This window comes from Nannobrachium achirus, assembly GCF_963921795.1.
Source record: "Nannobrachium achirus genome assembly, chromosome: 16".
Classification (NCBI taxonomy): Eukaryota; Metazoa; Chordata; class Actinopteri; order Myctophiformes; family Myctophidae; genus Nannobrachium; species Nannobrachium achirus.
In genome coordinates, this window is record NC_137823.1 from 10,495,728 (window position 1) to 10,515,591 (window position 19,864).

Here is a 19,864-nt window from a genome sequence, read left to right on the forward strand (position 1 = left end):
GCACAGAAATTATATTTTTTAAGCTTACAAATCTAAACACAAATCTGATTACATGTGTGTCATATGTCAAAACAGAATTAATGTATTGTAAGAAATAGCAAAGCAAAGAATGACAAATTGCTATTTTTCAGGTAACGTGGAGAATGACTTTATTGCACACTCTTCAGTCATACTTACAACACAACAAGCACACAGCCCCACTTGTTTACCCCCAAAACCCCTGAAAGTCACTGCAATATAGTAACTTAGTAGTTACTGATCAATTAAAGTTGATTTGCGGCTATCGTGATACTTGTGCCGATGGTTCTGCACAATTTGCAGCAAGTACTGGAGTTGGGTCTCATCTTTGGTGATGAGACCACAATATTCCTGTATTAGGGCAACCCCACGCTCTGCATGATCATTGACAACATTGATTGTCTTCATTACAGCCAGAGCTTCTTGGTAGTCCTCCCTGGTCTCCCACTCATCGGGATCAACATCAAGGAAGTCATCTGGGAGATCCATCAGTTTGAAGAGCACCTTGGATTTGGGAGATACAAAATCTTCAATGTTCTTCCTTGCAACTGTTCCAAGGTCAACAGTGATTCTCTTCATATGCCCCTGTTCATCCTCTTCATTTCCATCTTTCATGGCTCTCACCATCAGCCTCTTTGTTTGCGCACTCACTTGACTGTCAAACAGTGCAAGTCTGACGATCTCTGGAGCCAAATACCACAAGTGATTGGAGAACTTTTGAGAAGCAGCTTTAGACACCTCAGGATTTATTGATGCATATTCCAGCAACGATTTTAACAGTTGCAAGTCATTTAGTGGAGCGCTGACAGCAACAGGTGCCATCCTCCATGCCTTCACATAAATGCAAACAAAGGTTATTTATTGTTTGAAGATCTGGATGTTTCATGGCCAATTCAAACTGACCCGCAGGGAAGAAAAAGCATGCATGGATTTGTGCATTTTTGCAGTTTGCATTTATGTGAAGGCATGGATGATGGCACCTGTTGCTGTCAGCGCTACACTAAATGACTTGCAACTGTTAAAATCGTTGCTGGAATATGCATCAATAAATCCTGAGGTGTCTAAAGCTGCTTCTCAAAAGTTCTCCAATCACTTGTGGTATTTGGCTCCAGAGATCGTCGGACTTGCACTGTTTGACAGTCAAGTGAGTGCGCAAACAAAGAGGCTGATGGTGAGAGCCATGAAAGATGGAAATGAAGAGGATGAACAGGGGCATATGAAGAGAATCACTGTTGGCCTTGGAACAGTTGCAAGGAAGAACATTGAAGATTTTGTATCTCCCAAATCCAAGGTGCTCTTCAAACTGATGGATCTCCCAGATGACTTCCTTGATGTTGATCCCGATGAGTGGGAGACCAGGGAGGACTACCAAGAAGCTCTGGCTGTAATGAAGACAATCAATGTTGTCAATGATCATGCAGAGCGTGGGGTTGCCCTAATACAGGAATATTGTGGTCTCAACACCAAAGATGAGACCCAACTCCAGTACTTGCTGCAAATTGTGCAGAACCATCGGCACAAGTATCCCGATAGCCGCAAATCAACTTTAATTGATCAGTAACTACTAAGTTACTATATTGCAGTGACTTTCAGGGGTTTTGGGGGTAAACAAGTGGGGCTGTGTGCTTGTTGTGTTGTGAGTATGACTGAAGAGTGTGCAATAAAGTCATTCTCCACGTTACCTGAAAAATAGCAATTTGTCATTCTTTGCTTTGCTATTTCCTACAATACATTAATTCTGTTTTGACATATGACAAACATAAAATCAGATTTGTGTTTAGATTTGTAAGCTTAAAAAATATAATTTCTGTGCATAGTATAAGAATAATGTGTAATATATAACTTAAATGTGCAGGCAGTGCAATTCGATTTTGACCAATAAAATGTACAATCTTTGACTTGATTGAGCTACCTCTAAATATGCTTGAAATTCAACCAAATTTTAACCAAAGCAGTTTTTTGTACATAGGAACATAATTGGGGGGTAAGACTCAAGAAAATCAAAAAAAGGTAATTTAAGATCCACCCTAGTCTCTATCTGTGCCAGTGACAGAACTGCGACCAGAAACATGTAATCAACATAAACAGCTTGGTGAACTCAGCGCGTGCGTGTGTGTGCGTGTGCCTTCCTCAGCCTGCCTGTGTGTGAACTTCGTTTGAATCGTTTCAACTGCTGCGCGGATTGGATATTCGTTAGACCCACCCCACCCCCGCGCTCATTGGAGCAACCGAAAATAAAAAGTGATTCCTGTACTCAGCTCCAGACCAGAGAAAGAGTCCACTCTGAGAGTGGGCGGGGTCTCTGGTCTGGAAGCAGGCTAGAAATATTGGGCCTCAAAAGGCCCAGTCGAAAAACTGATTAAATTACATGAACTCATCCCCTCCCCTTTTCCATTCACCCAACACTGTGGGTGTGGCTAACTTCAGCTGGGTCACCACCCACCATGATAACCAGGCATACTTGATGAACTGGTGGGTGTGGCCACATAAAAACCTAATTTGAACGCTTTCTGTACACTTAAAAAAAAATCTTCCTCCTAGTATAATCATAATACATGATCATCATATTTTATGGAGGAAAAAATCTCTTTTCGTTGTTGCAACAATTAAAATATAATGGAATTTCAACTGTAATAGCTTGTATCGTAATAAACACAAATGATTATTTCATTTACATTTCTATACAACGGTAACAACCAGGCCTGGAATTTGGTCATTTTAGAGGCAAGGCCACTTGGCCTTTGGTGTTGTCCATTGTTTGAGGGCACAAAGGCCAAATGCCAGGGCAGGAAGGCCATCAAATAAAACAAGATTTTAGTCCTTTGAAAGAATAAATTGAATTTAAGGGTTAAGAATGATTTTAAATTCAATATGTATTGTAGACTATCTGCTGTGAAATAAATAAATTGGTCAGTCCTGCACAAAACAAAGATACTGCATTGGTTAAAAAATGGGGACTTAGCAAAAGACAATTGTGTCTACATGACAAGAAATAGACACCGGTGTCTACTGTCTACATATTGACCAGACAGAGTAGAAAGTGGTACTTTTCTGGTCAGCTGGGGCATTAAGGCCACTGTGGCCTCAGGTCATGCCATTGGTTTGAGGGGCACAAGGCCAAACTGAGGGGCAACGACGGCCATGGCCTTCATGGCCTCCATGAAATGCCTGCCCTGGTAACAACAATAAATCTCAGAATTAAACTTGAATAGTTGTGCCTGTAATTGCAATAATTCTCCTGAGAAAACTTTTGTGTCATCTTACAACTGTCTCATATAATAATCGTGGTACAAAAATAAACAAACAGGGTCTTTGATCATCTCGGGGAGGTGGCTCTGTATCGTTTAGTATCACGTATATATTATACAGTCTTTTTCTGGCAAAACATTTTTACTAATTTGGCAGCAGTAACGTAAGCCTTTTCTCCCATCAGTTGATTCTTCATATCCATATGAAGCTCATTTCTGGCTTAAGGTAAAGTTAGCCAAAAGTTAAACCAATCTGGGAACTAAATCTAAATCAATATCTTTCTTCACAAATGTGTTCATAAAGGTGTCTACTATCACATCTGAACTTTCTCAATCACAACTCCCTTGGGGAACTTTGTGAGAACCAATCAAAGTTGGGGTATCGGGATACCTGGGCCTGGGATTATAGGGGATAAAATGAAAAAAAGGAAAAAAAAGGAAAAAAAGCCAATATGAGCCTATGAGGTGTGTAATTAGGGTATTTTTGGGCTGCTGAATCCATTCCAACCATTAGTTTTCAGTTTAAATTACTCCTTGGCCATAAAATAGGCCTAATTGGCTAAGGCTTAGCCAATCATGTCATTCGAGTTCACCTGTGTCCTGTTAGTCCCTATGCTTAAACCCTTTTGGAGTGTTCCTTGTCAGATTGTATCATGTTATCATGTGTGTCATGATGTGCGCTTACCCACCTGATCTTGAATAGTTTTCATGAATTCAAACCCTACTCCAACCATTTTTTTATTGACAATATTATGTCTCGTGGACACAAAAAGGTAGTTTGTTGTGGCCTATTTTATGGCCAAGGAGTCATTTTTACTGATAACTAATGGTTGGAATGGATTCAGCAGCCCCAAAATACCCTAATTACACACCTCATACGCTCATATTGGCCATTCTTTATTTTTTTCCCCCTTTAATCCCAGGCCCACGGGATACCCCCAACTTTGATTGGCTCCCACAAAGTCCCCCAAGGGAGTTGTGATTGAGAAAGTTCAGAGGTGATAGTTGAAACCTTTATGAACACATTTGTGGAGAAAGATATTGATTTAGATTTAGTTCCCAGATTGGTTTAACTTTCGGCTAACTTTACCTTACTAGCTGTGCCACTGTTTTTTAACTCATGTTTACTGAATAATGATGTAAATGCATTGTTGTGTATTTTGAGGGTTCTCTGGAGGAAGAGAAGAGGATCCACATGGACCTGGAGGAGGATCTGAAACGATCCCAGAAAACCATCCTGGATCTGGAGAACGAGAACGAGAAGTAATGTTGACCATAGTATGACATGACATGTAGGAAAAAACAACACTGTAGAACAGGGGTCTTCAACAGGGGGTCTGGGACCCCTATGGGGCCCTCACAGTTGGGGGGCCACCAAATCTTTGTTTGATATGATCATGTTTTTACATTAAACACTTGAACCCTAGCATCCCTATTCTGAATGGAACATTAGGCAAACATAGCAGATCTACAAGCTCACGAGCTTGTAGATCGGCTATTTCTGGCAAAGAGGTTTGGTGTAGAGGGAAAAGAAGAGCAGTAGAAGTATTGACGGTTCAAGTGGTTACATGAAAATACACATTTATCCGACATACACTGATGACAGTGCTGTCTAAGAAATCTATGAACATTTTTAATTTGCAACACAATCGTATGCAATATACGGGCTCTAGAGGGGCTCCCTACTTCATCTCTCTCAGCTAAGGGGTCCTTGAACTGAAAAAGTTGAAGAATGTTGTAGAATGTAGAATGACACTAACACTAGAAAGGTGCAATTCTGGGAAATTGCAAGTGTGGTTGCACTGACGTGAGTCGCGAGGAATCTCCTGGGAAGAAAATGTGTACTATGCTGATGAATTCTGTTTAACCATTTATATTAGATACTAGAGGGTCGCGGCCCTTCGGGCCGCTCACATCTAGTTAAAAAAAAAAAAAAAAAGGAAAAAAAAAGGAAAAAAAAAAAAAAAAAAAAAAGTTAAAAAGAAAATTGGGGGGGGAACTATTGTGGCGGAACTATTGTGCCGCAGCACGTTTCCGGTCGGACATATTTGACGGCCGGACGCACTGGAGAGAAGTAGGTGTTGATGCCTTTCTGTTGTTGTTGGAAATGAGTGGAGTTGTTGGCACATCCCCCTCCCTGTGCCTGGGGGAGTGTTGGAATGTTGCTGCAGGCCCCATAGCCTGGGGGGATGGGTGTGGGAGCCAATGAAGGGCGGTCACCATGGCGACGGGGGGCGAATTGGGCTGGCTTGGCTTCAAGCATGTCCGTTTTGTGGAGGCTTCATGTCCGTGCTTGAAGAGGCTTCATGTCCGTGCTTGAAGTGGGCGTGGCCTCTAAGCCACTTGTAAATATAAGATTGTGATGTCACGTGAAGCTTGACCAATCCTGTCTGATTATATTTATTCATATCAGAAAACTTTTGGGATTAAGAAGGTTAAGTTTTTTCCACTGAACACAATGAACATTTGGGGTTACGAAAAGGATTACAGAACAAAAAGGTTTACTCTAGGTGAAAAAATGGACAAGAACAATAATGTGCAACCAGCTCAGTGGCCTTGTGGTTAGAGTGTCTGCCCTGAGACTGGGTTATTGGGGTTCGATTCCCGGCCGGGTCATACCAAAGATCTGAAAAATAGGACCCAGCCAGTGCCTCCCTGCTTGGCACTCAGTACCAAGGGTTGGATTGGGGTGAGTAGAGTTCCCAAATTCTGCCCAAACCTGACCATACCCGAACCTGACCCGACATGCTAATTAGTCGCGCCGGGTAGGGCCTCGGGCTCAATGAAAAAATAAAACAAATATTTGTTATTATTTTATAACTATTACTCTGGGATAGAGTTCTCAAATTCTTTCCAAACCTGACCATACCTGACCCGACCCGACATTTTCGGGCCAGGAGATCATATAGAAACAGGAGATAGGCTCCTATGGGCCTCATATAGAAACAGGAGATAGGCTCCTATGGACCTCACATAGAAACAGGAGATAGGCTCCTATGGGCCTCATATAGAAACAGGAGATAGGCTCCTATGGACCTCATATAGAAACAGGAGATAGGCTCCTATGGGCCTCATATAGAAACAGGAGATAGGCTCCTATGGGCCTCATGGCTCGGCAAGGCTTACTTATTTTTACTACAGCAACCACACTAATGATGTACTGTATTCCACAGGTTAAAGGATGAAATAACCCTGCTTCTGGATAAGATTGAAGATGAACAGTCTTCAGTTTATCTACAGAAGACAATCAAAGAGAAGCAGGTATTATTTTTATTTTTTTCAAGGGCAGTAATAAAACATAAGAGTACATTTTGAATGTAATGTGTTTATCTAGGCTACTTCACTGGTTCCCAACGTTGGGTCTGGGATCACCAGGGTTACAAATGAACCTTTGCATCTCTGTAACTCTCAGAGTGTACATAGGGAACCAAATGGACCCTACAGGTTAATTTGGTTCCATTTGTACACGCTGAGAGTTAAATTAACGCTGAGCATTACAGTGGAGATTAGGGTCTTAAACATTTTTATATATTAGATCAATTGAGGGATCATGTTACATTTAATGAAATTATACTTGTAAGACGCCTCAGGGCGACATGCTTTCTGTAAGCTTGGGGCACGTGGTTTGGGGCAAACCCCAGAAATGAAAACTCTTCCTGAAATCCCAGACTCTCTTCCCAAAATTAATTAAGTGTGTGATAGAGGCTGGCAACGCCAGGCAATATCAGACCAGTTACCCATTATATGGAGTAACTGCTATACCACCAAAATGTGGAAAGCCTTACCGAAGGCCATAAAGGAGTATGGATCACTAGCATCCTTTAAAATTGCCCTGAAAAACCACTTACAGGCAGCAGCCGTTCGCAACTGGTAAAAAAAACTAACCTAGCCCAACCCTACCCTCCCCTGCCCCTTCTTTGTATATACTTACTGTTTGTTTGGACTTACTGTTTTCTTTTTAGTTTTTTTGTTCTCTCATTTTATTTTATTTACATATCTACTGCATAGTACTGTGTTCTATTCGTCTATCATTCAATGTTATGTGAGATACTTTAATGGTTTCCTGTGGAAATAAGCTTAGTCTTTTCATGGATCTCCTTTTAGTAGACCTTGTACCAGTGAACTGTACCATCATGAAACTGTACCTTTTCCTATGCAAACTTCTAATAAAGTCTTCAATCGATCAATCAATATGGAGACCACTGGTACCCTTATAGAGATCCATGTACTGTATATGGAGATATGCTGTGAGAGCCCAAACATTCGTTACCATGAACCCAATTTTGTTGTTTCTTAACGGCCGGTGACACCTGCCCGTATACCGGACATAAAGACAACAAAAAATTGGGTTCATGGTAAATTGAATTAACTCAAGACTGTGCCGATTAATAATCGTCTTTTCTGCTTCACTGACTGAGTTTTCCAACCCAGTTTCCGGTCCCAGACAGGAAGTTCTTTTTTATAAGGTGAAATCAGGACCGCATCGCAGCAATCAAAGTTATTGTTTTGGAATTAATTAAACTTGTCACTGGCATATTGGACAGCTGCCTCCAAAACTCATCAAACTTGTCATATGGCAGACAGTGGGTGAGTTAAATGATACCAAATGAGGGTTCATGGTCTAATCTATATCCAACTGAGTAGTGGTGTAGCTTTACTTTTTTCCCAGTTATATTTTTGTATCCAACGCACCCCTGATGTTGATGTATAATATGTATCAACTAATTTACAGTATGCAACTGACTAGTCTAAAGTTAAGGGGAAAAAAAACTCAGAAAACAGCCACAACATTTTCATCTATAAGCCATTAGGACAATAATTTTGAAATGCAACTGAGAAACTCATCATTATGTGCAAGGTTGTTTGTTTGGTTGCAAAAATTACTGCCACTAGAGGGTGCCATCTCCCCGGTTCAAATTGTTATTGTTTGTGTTGAAATCCCCATAGAGGAATATTGGATCTCCTCACATAAGAACTGTTTTCCAAAAATAAACAAACCACCACAGAGATTTTCCTTGCCGGGGTGCACAACGTTGAGAATCACTGAGTAAGAGTAATAAGTAAGAGTAAATGATGATTATCACACATTAAGCTGTAATATCATTGATTTGAAAGGCTGCTATTAAAGCTCTGGAGGAAGAGAAGGAGGCTGAACGTGCTGCTCGTGCCGAGGTTGAGAAGAAGAGAGATGAGCTCTCCAGGGACCTGCAGAGAGCTCAGACACTCAACACAAAGCTGGAGGAGGATCTGGAACGATCCCAGGAATCCATCCTGGACCTGGAGAAAGACAAGCAGCAATCTGACCTGAAGATCAAAGACATGCAGGTTATTTTTATATTTTCATCAGACTCTATAATAAAAAGTAAGGTTAAAATATGATTTTAATGTAGAGTAGTTGTAATCTACTTCACTGGTTCCCATGACATGAACCGTTGCAGCTCTGTAGTGTACACATGAAACCAAACGGGTTAATTTGGTTCCATTTGTAGACGCTGAGAGTTAAATTCACACTGGGGTCCCAGAAATGTATCAAATGGGGGTTCATAGTCTTATGTATATGCAGCGATGTAGCTTGACTTTTTCCCTATGGACTCTTGTATCCATCGGCTCACTGATGTGGATGTATAATTGTCTCGGCTAGGCCAAAAAGCTTGGCTGAGACTATGTTTTGCACCCTGTCTGTCTGTCCGTCCGTCCGTCCGTCCGTCCGTCCGTCCGTCCGTCCGTCCGTCCGTCCATATGTTACCAGTAATCTCCGGCACTGTTGGCCCAGTTGCTGCCAAACTGTGCACTCTCACTCCCTGGATGTCAATTCAGAACCTCTGCCCCACACTTTTCATATAGGCCAGTTCTAGTGCCACCATGAGGTTGATTTTTGCAAATTACTTTTTTTTACAGTACTCCTGCAGATGTTGTCCAAAAAATCTCCCAAATCAGTAGACAGTATCTCTACAGTCATGTGATTAACATGGAACTGTCCGATTTTCCATATTCCATCCTGATTGGCCAAGATTAGCTTCCAAAGTTTGCAGGATTGGACCAGTTTGAAAAAAATAATAAAAAATAAATACAAATAAAATGCTTCAAATCTTGTACAAAGCTTGCATTTTTTCACATCTGCATCTTCAATGAATGAATGAATTCCCACCTGGAGGGTCTCTGTGTATAGGTTCTCATAACCCACCAACCAAACTGCAACCGGGCGTCCTTGAAATGCACATGTTGATCACAGAGTAAGAGTAACAAGTAAGAGTAAATGATGATTCTCACACATTAAGCTGTAATATCATTGATTTGAAAGGCTGCTATTAAAGCTCTGGAGGAAGAGAAGGAGGCTGAACGTGCTGCTCGTGCCGAGGTTGAGAAGAAGAGAGATGAGCTCTCCAGGGACCTGCAGGGAGCTGAGACACTCAACACAAAGCTGGAGGAGGATCTGAAACGATCCCAGGAATCCATCCTGGACCTGGAGAAAGACAAGCAGCAATCTGACCTGAAGATCAAAGACATGCAGGTTATTTTTATATTTTCATCAAATAAAAAGGAAGGTTAAAGCTATACTGGGTAACTTTTTCAATAAAACAACTTTTAATTTGATCTAACTCTTAAATCACTAAAGTTTTAGAACACCCACTCCATGAATTTCAGCCCCGAAAGCGTTCTCTATTATATTCTTTACTGAGCCGTGCTGGGGTCCGGATTTCGCGGCAAAATTACGTCATAATTTAATATAAAGGTTTATATTTTCATTAAAGTCATTATCTATTAAAGATGGGGTGCCATGATTTTTTCCCACTAAAATATGACATTATCAGATATTATTATACTACTAGGAGGAAGATTTGTTTTCTCCAAAAGAGTGTACAGAAACAGTTAAAATGATGTTTTTTATTTTTTTTGGCCAAACCCACCAGTTCATTAAGTATGCCTGGTTGTCATGGTAAAAAAAGAATACACACGCACACATGCACGCACGTATGCACGCACGTATGCACGCACGCACGCATGCACACATGCACGCACACGCATGCACGTAAACACACACGCACGCACACACGCACGCACGCACGCACGCACGCACGCACGCACGCACACACACACACACACACACACACACACACACACACACACACACACACACACACACACACACACTGCTCTGGATGAGTGCCTGCTTAATGCCTACATCATAGTTTTAAATATGAAGTGAATGTATTATTTGGTGGAACACTCATGTTTAGTGAATAATTATATTTAATGCATTCTTGTGTATTTGGAGGGTTCTCTGGAGGAAGAGAAGAAGATCCACATGGACCTGGAGGAGGATCTGAAACGATCCCAGGAATCCATCCTGGATCTGGAGAAAGACAAGCAGCAATCTGACCAGAAGATCAAAGACATGCAGGTATTTATATTTTCCATCAAGTAATTAATAAAAAGTAAGATTGTATTTGTAATATTTATATACCTTCCCTGTACACTCTAGTTAGTTTAACATTTTAGAGATTTAAATAAATGATATCAAATGTGGGTTCATGTTCTAATGCAAGGGTCTTCAACTGGGGTTCCGGGACCCAAAGTTACTATAGGGGGTCCTCCAAATCTTTGTTTGATAGAAACATTTTTGTCCTTTTTTATAACCCTAACCCACTTGAACCCTATAGTGTCCATATTCTGAGAAATTTGGCCAAAGCTCACAGCAGGAAACGTTGTGAGCTTGTAGATCGGTGCCATGGCATTGGTCCAAAACCTCTTTGTTCTGACAGCCCATTAGTCCGAATCTGTTAAGAATACTATGCCTAACCCTAAACCTAACCCTAACCTCAGTAACCCTAACTAAATTCGGACTAATGAGATGTAGGACTAATGAACCTTCGGACTTAAGGGCAGTCCCTTGTAGATCTGCTATTTTTGGCAACTAGGTTTGTTTAAAGGGGGAAAAAGAGCACACCAAGTACAGAGTGAAAGGTAACGTTTATTAAGTATTGACGGTTCAACACAAATTGACATGAATCCAAAATTCACTGAGGATTGTGCTCTCAGACGACAAAACTATATGGAATCTATGACTATGAGAACGTTGTGGGGGAAACAAATCATGGAACTGCATCTTTAAATAAATGATATCAAACGTGGGTTAGTTGTCTAATGTTTATCCAACTGGAGGTCCTTGAAATGCACATGTTGAGAATCAGTAAAATTAACAAGTAAGCTTGACTTTCTCCCCGGTTCCAATTGTTATTTATAGTTATGTGTTGCAATCCCCAAAGAGGAATCTTGGATCACCAATATAAGAACCGTTTTCCAAAAATAAACAAACAACAACAGGGGTGCACAACATCACAGAGTAAGAATAATAAGTAAGAGTAAATGATGATTATCACATATTAACCTATAATATCATTGATTTGAAAGGCTGCTATTAAAGCTCTGGAGGAAGAGAAGGAGGCTGAACGTGCTGCTCGTGCCGAGGTTGAGAAGAAGAGAGATGAGCTCTCCAGGGACCTGCAGAGAGCTGGGACACTCAACATAAAGCTAAAGGAGGATCTGGAACGAGCCCAGGAATCCATCCTGGATCTGGAGAAAGACAAGCAGCAATCTGACCAGAAGATCAAAGACATGCAGGTTATTCTTATATTTTCATCAAACTCTATAATAAAAAGGAAGGTTAAAGCTATACTGGGTAACTTTTTCAATAAAACAAATCTTAAATATGATCTAACTATTAAATCACTAAAGTTTTAGAACACCCACTCCATGAATTTCAGCCCCGAAAGCCTTCTCTATTACGTTAATAATAGCTTGGATTTATATAGCGCTTTTCTAAGTACCCAAAGCGCTTAACAACAAAGGAAAAAAAAAACTTTATTAGAATAAAAACATCAAATTCAACAATCAAAAGATAAAAGTCAGTCGGGGACTCTGGGCATAAATTCCAGACCTCAGCTGGGATAGGCTATCCTGATGTTCTTTACTGAGCTGTGCTGGGGTCCGGATTTCGCGTCAAAATTACGTCATAATTGAATATAAAGGTTTATATTTTCATTAAAGTCATTATCTATTAGTATGATGATCAGGTATTATTATTATACTACTAGGAGGAAAAAAGTACAAAACTATGGCACCTCTTTAAAATACACACGCACGCGCGCGCACACACACACACACACACACACACACACACACACACACACACACACACACACACACACACACACACACACACACTGCTCTGGATGAGTGCCTGCTTAATGCCTACATCATAGTTTTAAATATGAAGTGAATGTATTATTTGGTGGAACACTCATGTTTAGTGAATAATTATATTTAATGCATTCTTGTGTATTTGGAGGGTTCTCTGGAGGAAGAGAAGAAGATCCACATGGACCTGGAGGAGAATCTGAAACGATCCCAGAAAACCATCCTGGATCTGGAGAAAGACAAGCAGCAATCTGACCAGAAGATCAAAGACATGCAGGTATTTATATTTTCCATCAAGTAATTAATAAAAAGTAAGATTGTATTTGTAATATTTATCTACCTTCCTTTGTACACGCTCAGAGTTAGTTTAACATTTTAGAGATTTAAAAAACATTATATCAAATGTGGGTTCATGTTCTAATGCAAGGGTCTTCAACCCGGGGTTCCGGGACCCAAAGTTACTATAGGAGGTCCTCCAAATCTTTGTGTGATAGAAACTGAGTTTATGATGTAATTAAATCTGTGTTTTTCGATTGGGCCTTTTGACTCAGAGGCTTTCAGCAAACAAACATAATCAGGAAAGAGACATTTGCACATTAAAACCATGGCTGGGGGTCTATTAGAGTAATGTTAAATTAGAGTAATGTTAACTCCATAGACATGTACAAAACAGAAAATGTACACAACATTGGCACCACCTCTTTAAAATACACAAACACGCACGCACGCACGCACGCACGCACGGCACGCACGCACGCACGCATACACACGTAGCGGAGTGACTCACATAGCCTCAGCCATTCATGGTCTAATGTTTAACCGACCAGAGGTCCTTGAAATGCACATGTTGAGAATCACAGAGTAAGAGTAATAAGTAGGTGTAAATGATGATTATCACACATTAACCTGTAATATCATTGATTTGAAAGGCTTATCTTAAAGCTGAGCTGAGGAGGATCCAGCAATATGCAGTGAATGTGACTCTGGACCCTGATACAGCTCATCCCCACCTCATCCTGTCTGAGGATGGAAAACAAGTGAGTACTGGAAACATAAAGAAGAATCTCCCAGACAACAAAGACAGATTCTCTACATGTGTCTGTGTCTTAGGAAAACAAAGCTTCTCCTCAGGAAGGTTTTACTATGAGGTTCAGGTTAAAGGGAAGACTGGCTGGGATCTAGGAGTGGCCAGAGAGTCCATCAACAGGAAGGGATCAATCACAGCGTCCCCCAACAATGGTTACTGGACTATATTGTTGAGGAATGGAAATGAGTACCGGGCTTATGCTGTCCCTACTGTCTCCCTCCCTGTCAGAGAGGAGCTCAAGAAAGTGGGAGTGTTTGTGGATTATGAGGAGGGTCTGGTCTCCTTTTATGATGTGGAGGCCAGAGTTCATCTCTACTCTTTCACTGGCTGCTCCTTCACTGAGAAACTATATCCATACTTCAGTCCTTACCTTAATGATGGTGGTACAAACTCTGCTCCTCTGATCATTTCTGCTATTAGTATGGCCTAAATTTCATATCAGAAACATACAAACTATTAAAGAAATAAAAGCACAAATAAAAAGACAAACATCACACAGGAAGAAGAGTAGGTATGAGACACCTGTCCAATGACTCTTTCTAAAGTTGGTAAATAGTCTTATATACCTGTACTGTTTACAATGGGCCCGCTTCAACAATAGTGTAAATAAAGTGACTAAAACTGAAGCAAGATTCACCAAGCAGTGCATATTTCCCATTTTGTTCAAATTCACAAGCGCTGCTTACTACTTATGGTAGGACCATATAATGGTAGAAAGCATGACTCAGCACTTTGAATTCTGCACTGGGAACACCACATTCACACCATATATACGGGAGATGAATCACAACTTAAACTTGGAAGTGCTCTTGAACTTGTCTCTAATCAAAAAGAAAGAAAGAAAGAAAGAAAGAAAGAAAGAAAGAAAGAAAGAAAGAAAGAAAGAAAGAAAGAAAGAGAATGAATTACAGAGATCGTCGTTGCATCGCTTGGACAACATGTATAGGCTACAATTAAATCTATTCTGAGAACCACGCCGATTGCAAAATGGATCCATTGAAAGTAATACTTCCATGTGTAACGAGAATAAGTAAGTTTAGACTACAAGGTTTAACCCACCACCAAATAATAGGATAATAAGTAGCCTATGGAAATGATATTATGAGCCGTACTGAACATTGCTTACCTGATGAAATGATGATGTTGGAATCCAAGTGAAACGCTGCAGATTTATGGACCAGAGCTTCTGCAAGTGTGACTGCAGTGGCATTAAGGCATGATCGTCTATTTTCATCATTAGGCCCTACGTGAAACTTTGGCTGAGTTTCAGCTCTACATGAACTATCGGTGCTATAAACTGATAGCACTGACAGAAACTAGTCTATACATAAATATGAATCGGTGGAATTGCATGTCTATAGGCCTATAATGCATAGGCTGTGCAAGCAGATCTATAAAGGTCCAAATACCAACTCAGTGACAGCTTATTAAAATGTGTAATTTTTTGACATAATTAATATTTTATTGTTTAAATGCATGTGTTGTTAAATGTTGGGCAGAATGGGCTCATGCTTATTTTATTTGATGTTTGGCACAAACATTATGCAAACATAAACAAACCGTTCCTTTGTTGTTATTGTATGTGTGTGTGTGTGTGTGTGTGTGTGTGTGTGTGTGTGTGTGTGTGTGTGTGTGTGTGTGTGTGTGTGTGTGTGTGTGTGTGTGCATATATATATATATATATATATATATATATATATATATATATATATATATATATATATATATTTTATTATTATTATTATTTATTTTTAAATAGCAGATCTACAAGCTCACAACATGTCACACCCTAGATGTACATCTGTATTCAACTTAAAATACAAGTAAACAAGGGTATAGATACCCTAAAAAAATGCAGTAATCCTGCTGGCCTCTATACTGCCTCCCCCTGGCCAGCCAGGGCGCATGATGAAGGGAAAGGAACTGGTTGGAATAATGTGTTCCTTTCACGCGCTACGTCCTAACGGAGAAGCTCCCCCCTGTCAGGTGATAAGAAGCGGCATGCTCACTCTTGATGCACTGAAGGAAGCATGAGCTCAGTTCGAGGCTCTCCCCAGGTTAGCAGAGGGAGAGCAGAGCCCAGGATTACTGCTTATAGTCAAGGACCCAGTCCCTGATAATGGGAGAGGACCTGTGATGTTCTGCCGTACTTTTTATGTCTGTTTTATCTATTAGTTTGGTCATTAACTCTCCTACTGCCAGATTATTTATTTATTTATTGGGTCTGGTGCCATCAAAAAGCGGCTTACCTTTGCGACGTTATAGTAGATAGACAGACATTTATTTTATTTTTTATTTTTATTTTTTTTTATTGTGCAATAGTGCACTTTGGTTTGCCAGGCAGCAGAGGGCGGCGTCATGCGAGAATGAATGTGAATTTGCCTGTTATGTGTTGAAGAAGAAGAAGACCAGTCACTGGCCACAGAGCCTTACAGCCAGAGGAAATCAACAAGGAAGTGAATTGTTCTCCGTTAACGCATAATTAATTTTTTACACCATCACCGCGGAAAATGTGTTTACAGTACACGGCCGCGCGACCCCTCATCAGCTTACAGTCATCAGACGAACGAACCGAACGAGCGCCGTATTGGCACAGAGGTCTCTTGGGAATTGGGGCGAACAGGAACGTCCAAAGCGGTATAAGAGTTAAGGTCCACAGAATGAGAGGCCTGCTCTGCCGGAAACATCGCGTAAAAAAGTTATGGCCAGTTGTATATTCGCTGTCCCATCGACTTCACTATACAGGAAAAGAATACAAAAAATAAATGTGCTTTAAGTAGCATGTGAGGGGTCAAACTAGGGGTTCTTCATGATTCTGAATCCATTGTAAGTATTTGTTTTGCATGAAAAACATTCCTTGGGCTAAATTTTGGCCCCCCAAAATTTTAAAAAGTCATGAGTCATCAAAAAATCTTCACTTTTCACAGTTTTGGGGGCCGATATTTTGCCCTAGGAATGTTTTTCATGCAAAAAAACGCCTGCAATGGATTCAGAATCATGAAGAACCCCTAGTCTGACCCCTCACATGCTACTTAAAGCACATTTATTTTCTTTTTTAAATATTTTTCTTTTCCTGTATAGTGAAGTCGATGGGACAGTGAATATACAAATGGCCATAACTTTTTTTCGCGATGTTTCCGGCAGAGCAGGCCTCTCATTCTGTGGACCTTAATGACCAAACTAATAGATAAAACAGAAATAAAAAGTACGGCAAGACATCACAGGTATCACCCCTATTCCTTGAGCTTTTGGGCTTGTGGGTCCCTGACTATTAGCCAATTGACACTGTGGGCACTTTTCCACCGGCAAAGAACCGGTTCTGGTTCTTTCTCCCGCCTATGGGTTGAACCAGAGGTGAGCTTTTCCACCGAGAACCGGAGTTGGTTCCGAACCGTAAAATTGGTTCGAAACGGGAACCACAAAATCCTTGGTTCCTCTGGTTCAATCTGGTGGAAACGCAAGCCTGGTTCGCATTCGGTTGGCAAGAACAAACCAAGATTCCAAGAAAGTTGAACGGCACTGGTTCCTGAGCCATGGATCTTTTGGTGGAAAAGGCCCCAGTGAAAAATGGGTTACAAAATTGTGGCATAAAAAATATAAATGAATGAATGAATGAATAAATGAATGAAGTGATCATAGTTTAACTCCTTGAACATCTTCATGGTAGAATCCCCCCTTCTCTGTAAATATACCTTATGATTCTGCTCAGCTTTATTATAATATGTTTTGTATTGTATTGTATCTGTATTATATATTATGATGAATTGAGTACAATGGACCACAATTTAAACAAGCCCTGAGGCTCTCTGTGTTATCCTTTTAATCATAACCGTTGAATGTAAGCTTAATAATGTTGTTAATAAAGAATTCACTTAATCAATCAATTGTAATGTATTTTTATTGCAAATGGGTCAAAGACGAGATGGGAGCCATAAATACATAAATAAATAAATACATAAATACATAAATACATAAATAAATAAATAAATAAATAAATAAATAAATAAATAAATAAATAAATAAATAAATATAAACCTGTATAAATACAATGCTAAATAACACAACTCATACCCTTCTTTTCATCCAGAAATGTTTGTACTGTAAACTATTAATTTGATGTTTCTCATTCAGCTTTTAAAGTTGACCGTCAACATGTCACTCAGTAAGACTGTCTTGGTTAAAATATTAGACAAAAGTATTTTTCAATACAGATACGTGATTCTGTCGTAAGTTTCCTGTATTCCTCAACGGGTGGTAGTGGTGCATGATGGGAGCACATCAGGTGAAAACCGGTATTACACTTCATGTAAACAGGACTTAAATGAGGAAATAAAACGCATACAGGATTAAAACGCATATCGACGTGAAATGGGACATTCTGCATACTTTAAGTACATTTTGATACCAATAGTTTTGTACTTTTACTCAAGTAAAAACAGAGTATGGGGACCCGAAAATAATCATATTTTAACTGGGGACCTGACAAGCACTAAGATGTGAGGCATTACATTTAATATAATATGGTTCTATTGTGAAAATAGCAGATCTACTGCTATTTTCACAATTTCAGCCTCTAATATTTGACACTTTGGTCAAAGTTTAATTTGTCATTTTAGAGGTATTAAAAAGTAATTAAATTGGCACTGGGTGGAAAAAATGGGTTACAAAATCGTGGGATACAAATTATAGTCCTTGAATTGTTACTTTAGAAATGTGCAGATACCATCTTATACACCGTTGAGAGAGAAAACAATTGTTGCAAACTAAGTTCATCATCTGGAGACCCCCTAAAATAATTTGGGGACCCACAGGTTGAGAACCTCTGCCATAGAGCACTACAGATGAATGCTCCAGATCTAATAGCCATGCTCCATATTTTCACTATTCTGGGTCCCGGGGAAACGCCTAATTTCTCTTTTGGGTCACAAGCCAAAACGTTTGGAAACCACTGCGGTCGAACCGCTAAAATGAGACAGGTCTAACCAAGCCCAACAAGCACCCTGATTGGTTAATCATTGCAGGCTGGCATTTATCGACCAATGACAGAGCTTCTTACAGATACAATAATAGTTTTGGATACAGACTGCGGCCCCTGGAAGTGTCACGCCACAGAGACTAGATTTCTTTAGGAAGCATTGTTAGCCGTCTGAATGTAATAGAACAAATGGAAATAAAAATAAGCAATTGCCAAAAATCTTCTTACGTCAGCAGAACACTACATATAACCAGTAAGACTCCCTAATCGGGAGATAAGCGACCGTAGGTGGCTTTGCAAGAATCGGCCTGATGGTGGCGCTAGAAGAGGGCCATGTGAGAAATGAGGGGTGGGGTCTGCGCCGCGCCGAGGCGGACGAATAGGTACCGGCCCCGGCTCTCCCGGTCGCTCCTAGTCGGAGTTACGGCATTTTATGTGAGCTGCAGTGTAGGGGGTCCTCCACTGGGGGCACCACCACTTTTGCATCCGTTCTGGAGCACCAGGAGTCGGTGGTCCCCGGGAATTCCCCGTGAGCAGCCCCGTTGGGGTGGTCATTTGGTCATTTTTGCACATTTGGGGGGTTTTTTTACATCTGGGGGTCCCCCAGGGAGCTGGGGGTCCCTGTAGCTCCGGGGGTCCTTGGAGGTTGTAGTTTGGCAGGTAAGGAGTGTGTGTGCAAAATGTGGCATGGATGGGGGCAACGGTTGTGGAGATATGAGCAGGGGAAAAGTGTGACGTGTGATGTGTCACTCACGGAGGGACATTTTTTTACACCTGGGGGTCCCCCAGGGACCTGGGGGTCCCTGGAGCTCCGGGGGTCCTTGGAGGTTGTAGTTTGGCAGGTAAGGAGTGTGTGTGCAAAATGTGGCATGGATGGGGGCAACGGTTGTGGAGATATGAGCAGGGCAAAAGTGTGACTCACTGACTCACTCACTGACTGACAGACAGCCTGTGGAAGTTTTGGTAGTAAATGCGACCTACGGTCGCAATAATAGTTGCTTTAAGACATTTTAGGGCTGTATTTGGATTGTCTTAAGTACCATCTCTTATGCCTTAACTTAAAGGCCTGTTATCGTCTCCAACCACCAAACATTTCATCGAGTTCTGACTTTCCAACGTGCAGCTATCCAAACTCTAATTTGGGGTAAAGCTGCAAATTATGCCATTTTATAGTTGAACCGGACCTTTCCGACGAAAGGTTCGGTGGTCGGAGACAGCATGGACAGGCCTTTAAGTTAAGGCATAAGAGCTGGTACTTACGACAATCAAAATAGAGCCCTTAGTTTGCTCTCATTGACTGCAATACATTTCACTGACCTTCCGGTTCCAGTTTGCCTC

General features: G+C 40.7%; 1 protein-coding gene and 1 pseudogene across 2 annotated transcripts in view; one reads left to right on the plus strand and one right to left on the minus strand.

The window, feature by feature from the left end:
* The window catches only part of LOC308300783 (E3 ubiquitin-protein ligase TRIM39-like), a 224,157-nt pseudogene that overhangs the window by 174,106 nt on the left and 30,187 nt on the right, over positions 1-19,864 (minus strand). The gene's annotated exons all lie outside the window — the stretch shown is intronic.
* LOC308300282 (uncharacterized protein) overlaps positions 10,663-19,864 on the plus strand; it is a gene marked incomplete at both ends in the record, with an annotated part of 11,686 nt that continues 2,484 nt past the window's right edge. Inside the window, 4 exons of the mRNA XM_080744101.1 lie at positions 10,663-10,668; positions 11,679-11,888; positions 12,616-12,741; positions 13,394-13,501. Of these exons, the coding sequence (XP_080600227.1) occupies positions 10,663-10,668; positions 11,679-11,888; positions 12,616-12,741; positions 13,394-13,501 (450 nt within the window). The remainder of the gene's footprint in view (positions 10,669-11,678; positions 11,889-12,615; positions 12,742-13,393; positions 13,502-19,864) is intronic.